The sequence below is a fragment of the Vanellus vanellus genome (assembly GCF_965231255.1).
Source record: "Vanellus vanellus genome assembly, chromosome: 14".
In the NCBI taxonomy this organism is placed as follows: Eukaryota; Metazoa; Chordata; class Aves; order Charadriiformes; family Charadriidae; genus Vanellus; species Vanellus vanellus.
In genome coordinates this window covers 19,567,014-19,574,487 of record NC_138919.1, presented here as the reverse complement: position 1 = coordinate 19,574,487, position 7,474 = coordinate 19,567,014, and the positions used below count along the sequence as shown (strand labels likewise).

The 7,474-nt window shown below is 49.8% G+C and overlaps 1 protein-coding gene across 1 annotated transcript in view; it reads left to right on the top strand.

Moving 5' to 3' along the window:
* Positions 1 to 2,124: 2,124 nt before the first annotated feature.
* LMTK2 (lemur tyrosine kinase 2) overlaps positions 2,125 to 7,474 on the top strand; it is a gene marked incomplete at its 5' end in the record, with an annotated part of 40,703 nt that continues 35,353 nt past the window's right edge. The window contains one exon of the mRNA XM_082490675.1: positions 2,125 to 2,278. Coding sequence (XP_082346801.1) covers positions 2,125 to 2,278 — 154 coding nt within the window. The remainder of the gene's footprint in view (positions 2,279 to 7,474) is intronic.

Here is a 7,474-nt window from a genome sequence, read left to right as displayed (position 1 = left end):
TACGCTGCCGTAACTTCCCCGGTGATATTACGACACGATGTTTTATCAGTACATTACATCAAAGGCCCAACATTCAATTATGATGGGGTGGGTTGGGAAATAAAGCAGTCTGCTGCGTTTAAAATGCAGGGAATTGTTTTCACTATTGAAATAAGAACACCCCTGCATTGTGAACCTGCTGATAGGCTACAAATGAAGTTTTAAACTTTGTAGCTACTGTGGACCTCGGAATTATTTACATACGGAATTTGTACGAAGTCAGTGACACATCTCAGAAGTGCCTTAGTCCCTAGACGCTGTAGTGACAGGCAGATTTGCCCCTGTAGTTATCCCATGGCAGTACAGCGTCGCTTGAAAAAACGTCATTAAAAACTGCGGCCATGTCAACTGGAAGGAGACGCGTTCACATCCAGAGGCCCCAGCCCTGATGTCCGCTCTCAGCGAGGGACATTGCATATGGTGAAGAATGGAGGACTATCCATGAAGTTTCCGCTGGATATTTATAATATACATGGAGAAAGCCCTGGCTGTATGCTTGTCACCAGCAGTTTTATATCAGGACAGAGCTATTTAAATTGAGATGGTGGCTGTTTGTACCTGGGAAAGAAAAAAAAAAGGGTTACATATTGCATATTACAGCTCACTGAACTTAAAGGGAAAGGACCGTACTTTGCCTTCCCGGTCCATAAAATCTAGAGCCAGCCAGGCATGGAATACTTGGGGACTGTTTACTATAGTATATTGCTTCTAAAAAAATAATTCACAAGCAGCAGCATGATGCATTAATAATAGTTTACTAAAACAACAAAAGAGGAGATTGTCTTCCCTATCATTACTCAAGTAAAACATTTCCCTCGGAAGAAAAACTAATTAGAACGTTTCAAGAAATCGGGGTCATTTGGCAGCACAATTACTGTCTTCGGGCCAGAGCGGGTGTCGGGGGCGGAGCGCAGCTCGGCTTACGCACCCCCCTGCGGTAGGAGAGGCGTTCCCCTACAAGAAGTGCGGAGCGGGACGGAGGTCGATGTCTCCCCGGACACGGCGTTCCCGGTGCCGCTTCCAGCGCCGACCGCCCTTTCGCGGGGTCCCCGGGGGCGCGCGGGCTGCGCTACCACAGCCATTACGTAATCTTGACATAATTAGCCTTTTTGCTAAATTACTGGGGAGAAGGCGATCTAGTTCGTTACTCGTATGGCGTTTCCCCGTGCCCCCGCCACCGACCACGGGCTCCTGCGCGTCCGCGCCGCCGTTTGGGCGATCCCCCGCGGCCGCCGCGCGTTCGGTGCCGCGACTCCGGCGGAACGGCAAACCCCGGCCGGGCCGATGCCCGTGTGGGAGCGCTGCCGCCGCCGCCCGTTGCTCAGGCTCGTTTCCAGCCCGGGACCGCGAGGCCCGCGGAGAAGGGCCGCTCCCGCCCCGCGTCGCTCTCCCGGCCCACGGCACCCCCCGCCCCGCCGGGAGCCACCGCCCTCGGCCGCCTGCTGCTTCTCCCGGGTGCCCTCGCTCGGAGCCGGCCTGCGGCGGCGCCGCGGCAGCCGAAGGCCCCGCCCGGCTCAGTCTCCGCGGGACTCGGGCCCGCCTGCAGGGGGCGCTGCTGCCGCTCCGCCCGCCTGTCTTGCGCGCCGGCTCGACCACGCCTCTCCCCCTGCTCCCGCCCCCGTGAGCCGTGCCGCCAGCCGGTTGGCGGAGCGCGCCTTCAATCCGAGGGGAGCTCCGCCCCCCGCCGGAGTGCGGCTTGATTGGCAAACGCGCTCCACCGTTCTCTCGCCGCAGCCTTCGCTCGCCCTGTGCGGAGTCACTGGCGGGCCTGGCTGTCAATCACGGATTAGCCCCGTCCCGGCCAGCGATCCCGCCTCCTGAGGGTGAGACGCGGGTCGATTGGCGCATTGCGCTATCAGTCAGCCGCGCGCTCCATCCCCTCCCGCTCAGGTAGCCCGGAAGATGGCGGCGGCGGCGGCAGTGTCCGCAGGGGCTGGCGGGGCTCTGTGAGGGGCGCGGGGCCCGATGCCGCGGGCAGCCGCGCCGCGGAGGCGGGGGGCAGCGGCTGCCGCGGGGGCTCGCCTGAGACGCTGAGAACCTCCAGCCCCTCCTTCGGCGCCGAGCCTCGGGCCGGGAGCGGAGGGCATGCAGCAGCGCGGGGGGCTCGGCGGGGGTGCCGGGCGGCGGGGGGGCGGCGGCTCGCCGCCCCTCGGACCCCAGCGCCCGCTTGGGCTCGTCCTCCTGCTGTCGCTTCTCCTGGGGAGCGGCGGGGCGGCTCCGCTCCCGCGAGCAGGTGCAGGTGAGGCGCGGGGGGCGGCGGCGGGAGCGGGGCTGGGGGCGGCTGCGCGGCGGGGCCTGCGCGGGGGGCGGCGGCGGGGGCCTCCGGCGGGGGCGGCGGTGGAGCGCGCGGAGTGCGGGGTTCCCAGCCCCGTCGCCCCCCCCCCCCCCCCCCCGTGCCGCGGGGAAGGGCAGGGCGGGCGCCCCGGCGGAGCGGGCACGGCTCGGCCTGCGGCGCGGCGCGGAGCGGCACCCCGCTGCGGGCGTCCCGGGCCCTTCAGGCGGGGCGGCCTGCCCCTTCTCCCCCTGGGTTTGCCCGCATACGGTTTTCTCTAGCGGCCGCCGTTCTAGCCCGTGCGGACCGCGGCGTGGTTTTTCTTATTTGGGCTGTGAGTCACCGGGGCTGCCGTTCCTGGGCGGGGGCTCCTCGGGCAGGCGGCGCTTCCCTCCTTTCCGGGCAGATTAGTGCCATCCCCTCCCCCCCGCCCCGGCTCTCTAAATAGTCATGTAGTTCACACTTATTTGTCCCTTACGTTAGGTAACGCTGACTTCCTTCGATGTTCTTGCTTGTTTTCCTGTTCATCTTAAAGCACGAACTAAAAAATATTTCCTTTCAATCGTATGAGTTACTGATTAGAGGTTTATTAGAACTGATAGGTAACAACCATCTCTTTGATTCGGTTTTCTTTTTTTTTTATGTGCTTCGTTGGGACTTGCAAACGTAACATTGTATTGGGACTGAATTTTGTTAGGTTTGGTTCGAATTTGTACTGAGCTTCACTTCTAGACACCCAGAGCTGAACAGCCAAAATAGACAATATGTTCAGGGAGGAGGAGCAGTGGGGAAGGAGAGATCTGAAGCACAGACACTGGGTAATTTGGCCACTGCTCCACAGAAAGAATCAAATCTGGGAGTGGAACCCGTACTTCCTTTATTTTTGGACCTATGCCTTTTTCCCTAATTCTTTTTCTTCCCAAGAACATTTCTGAATTGTTCGTAAGTTGCTCCCTCCATCAGCCTTCTTTATGGTCTTTCTTACTTTGTATAAAAGTAAACTTCTGAAAAAGATAAAGCTGTCAGTCAAACCTGTATTTCCTTTGAGGCTAAATGATACTTTTCTCATTTATGAAATCCTTGAATTTTGTCCAAATAATATTAATTTCATTAAGCCACAAGGTAAGAAGGCGAAATCAGTTCTGGGGGGGGGTCTCTTCCACCTTTTCTGTCTTACTTTTCCTGAAATGGTGGTTAATTTCTTTATTTAAAGGTAGATGTCGGAGTCTTTTCATCCAGTATTCTCTTCTTTTTTTTTTTTTTTTAAATAAAAATTCCTCTTTGCTGTTAGGACTATGCTATGTACCTTGCAAAGGTGGGAGATCAAAACAATTTCCATGACACTGGTTAAAAGCTTCGTTCTCAGAATGAAAAGTTGATTGGACAAAATGTAGGACATAGTATTAAAATGTTGGGGGGGGTAGTTTTTTTTTTTTTTTTTAAATGCTGAATCAGGTATGTTAAGTGTAGTACTGTGAAGTACTTAGGATGTTGTAATGTTGGACTAATACAAAATTAATAAGGTGTTGTAATTTATATGTTGTCTTCGGTTGTAATTGTAGCTCAAAGTATGTATACACGGGATGTTATCTGAAGGTTACCAAACTGTGCCAAATCTTGTCATGGAAGACCCAGCGAACTCCAGGAAGTTAAGTTGCTGCTTCCTGCTGTATCTTTGGGCAGATAGTAAGAAGCAATGTATTTGGATTGTTTTATTGATAGAATTTAGAATTTAAACCTTTAAGGCCTCAAAAGGAACCTTTTCCAGTTTCACTGGCATCGCTTTTGCTGGGAAGACTTCCTACTGAGTGCAGTAATGTGCGCAAATGGGTTCAAGTGGAGCAGACTGAGTCTGCAGCATGCCCTGTATCGTCACAACAGCAGTAACCACTTACAAAGCTACGAGGACTCTTGTTTTTCCTTCCTTTGAGTAGCTTAGCAGTGGATGACGACGAGACTGTTTTGTCTCAAACCTTCTCTGTCATACTAGGCAAATTTTATAACCTGTCTAGAAGATGAAACTGTGACTTTATTTTGCTGGATTAAGAATCATGAGTTGTGTTTAAAACCAACTTCAGCCATATTGTGAATTTCTGTCTCATGTATCCCATGACAGGTTGCTTTGATTTCCTGTACTGGGACTGGCAATTGCTGATGGTCTCTCTTCTGGGCCTTGGCGGTTTTTCCAGTTCACCGTAATGCTCAGTCTGATACATACGAGTTGCAAACTTGTGAAGAATTTAATGGGCTTTTCATAAAGTAATTAGTAACTGGTTTCAGAATTATTTCAGATCCCACAATTCTTCACCTAGCAAGAAGAGTTGCTGCTTTGACAATGGAGAAACATTTTGATGTGTGTTGCCCTGAGCTTGTTAGAGGAAAGGTGGGAATCCACAGAAAAAGGAGAAAGGTGCCTGTAGTTGTGGTAGTGAACTTTGCGGAATAGTTCCCAGAATATACCCATAATAAATTAACTTCTCTTTTGGGGAGAAAGCTGGAAAGCAGGAAGTGGTGACGGGCAGGTTCTAGCAAGACTAGATTGGATTCCTTGTTCAAAAATGCTGCATTTTGTGGAACTGCTGTGGATGTACGGCACACTGTATGGCTGGGGAACTGTCAAGTTCCCAGGGCCTTGGTTGAGATGATGGATGCTGCTGCTCTTAAGCATTGCTTCATAGTGTTTGCAGATGAAGCCATGTGTTGATGATGTGTTCTATATTCGTCTTGCATTTTTGAGGTTATATTTCTAATTTTTTTTTTTTTTCCTTTTCAACAATAAATAGAGGAGGGAAAGGAAATAAGGCTTTAGCTGTTCCCCTGGTAGGGTTCATACCAATTATTATAGAATATAGGAACAACAAGATGTGAAGATGCTAATAGCTAAAAATACTTTGACTGACTTAATTTGATTTATTCTGTGAATGGAAGAGGAGGATACTGATATGTACTGTGACAGTTCTGAATTTAAGGTTTCACTTTATACTGGAGGTGAGAGCTGGGAGCAGGTCTAGTGGAAAGTAGTTCATCCAAGGAAGTGCTGTAGTTGTTTGGAGCGTGTGAAGTATTAGTGTTTTTACCTGAATGCATCGGACTAAGATGACTTCTACTTTTAGTACTGTGCGGCTGAAGTAAGGGCGTTTGGGAACTACTCGTTAGCAGCAGTATTTTCCAGCCAAACGTAGTGCGTTATAATCTGATACGTCTGCTTTACTGTGCTAAAGCTTTACATTTACATTCAGGCTCTCCTTCTGTTCTTCTGACTTGGATTTCCACACTTGACATTAATTCAGCTGCCTCTCCAAGAAAGCTGAGAGTCTGAATTGAGGGTTTGAGTGTAAGGTCAGGCAAAGTATTTCTATCATCTGTGCTGTAGGAGGTCTTTGCAAATACAAAGTAACAGGGACTCAAAAACGTTCATGTTTTACAGGAAAACTTGAATAGGTGGTAGCGTTTCTAGCAGGTGTGTTCAGTTTTGCATTTGTGATGAATTACATGGTCTGTTCAGTTGAATCGAGGCAGCTGGACTGGTGCCTACACGCTTTCTCGATTTGTGCTGAGAACCTGTCTTGGGACTTCCCTCCTGGACCAGTTGAGTGTCCTGGCAGTGAGTCCTTGCTCATGAGCTTGGTTGTGTACAGTCCAGGAAAGATGCTTAGGCGTTGGTGTATAATACCCAGAGACAGACGTCTGGAGCATCTAGGTGTTCAGGCAGCTATGTCTAGTATAGTCAGCTGGCCGTAGGTGACAAGTTAAAACTTTGAGATTAAGTCACTTTTTTTTTTATTTGTCAAGATGGGTTTGGTAGCATATAGATACACTTGGGAAAATTGTTGGTTTTGAGTTGCTTTGGCTCTATGTTTCACTTGGAGTTCTGTCAGACTGGGGCCTGGTTGTGGCCTGTGGTTTCGTGCAATGTAAAATGTGTGTGACACTTGCACATAATAAGAAAAGCAATTCTCTAAGCATATGCAAGTGAGCGACTTGGATCACTTGAAGTTAAGAAAAATCGTGCTTGTAAAGTGGGGATTTTAATTAGTGGTATATACTTTTCTTGGGAGCAGTCTATCTTTCTTCCCTCCTTTCAAGCATTAAACTTGTTTACTTCTCCCTGTATTTCTTTTTCTAGCTTCCGTCCCAGACGCCTAATAATTGCAGAGCTAGAGCTGTGAAGTTGTCTTTTATCTTTTGCTTCTGTCTGTGAGTTTGTGACTGAGGTAAGAAGCCAACCCTGACTCCTTGGCCTGCAGCGGTGTTCCATGCAAGGCTTTGTTCGCAGGCTTGGTCTGCTTTCTCTGCCTCTGGCTGGCAAGTGTCTGGACTTTGCTACAGCTGAAGCCGTCCTTATAGGAGGAGGTCATTTTCTGAGGGTGTTTCTCACATGTTGAATGTTTGGGTGTATTTGATAATTCCTCGGGTATCATTGCAGCCTATTAAGATAGCACTGATTGGAGACGGTCTAAAGGTATGTTGTCGTGGCATCAGGCGTGGGTCATTGGTTTGAAAGGGCCCATTAGTTGGTGCCTGTTTTGCCCCAGATTCTGTATAAAAAAGGAGCTTGCGTTACATAGTGAGATCCAACATTCTATTTGAAAAGCACAGAAGAAAGAGTTGTATTTTGGGGGGCTACTGAAGAACTGTCAGGCAAATGTGGATAGAAGTGATTTTGCGGACGCTTGCTGTAGTCTGGTTTCAGTCTCTCTCCACGCGTGGTTTACCCGCACGGGATAGACAGACCCTCAGTCAGCATAATGCCAGAGGCTGCAAAAATCCATAGTTCTCTGTTTCAGTCCTAATGCTCCAGTTCTGCAGCAGAAGGACAGCACATGGAGTACTGGAGCCTTAGATTTTATTTTGGGTCTATCTTTCTATTTGGTGTGTGCGTCTGGTATCTGGAGCTGGATACGGTTTTGGATACTATTTGCAACAGCTTCCATGCTTTTATTGCTGTGTATAAACTCTTTGTTTTCATTGTACTGCTGTTAGGAAGGGTCTGGAGCAACATCAGTGATACCAGAAGCGTTCTGTAGACACTTTTGTAATCAGAAATGTACAAAGTGTGCTGGGATAGCCGTTTCAGTCCACACGCGTAGTTCAAGCCCAACCAGTAGCAAGGTGCTGCGTCACATACAGCTTAGGCAAGGTGACGATGCGAAGCAAGTTATG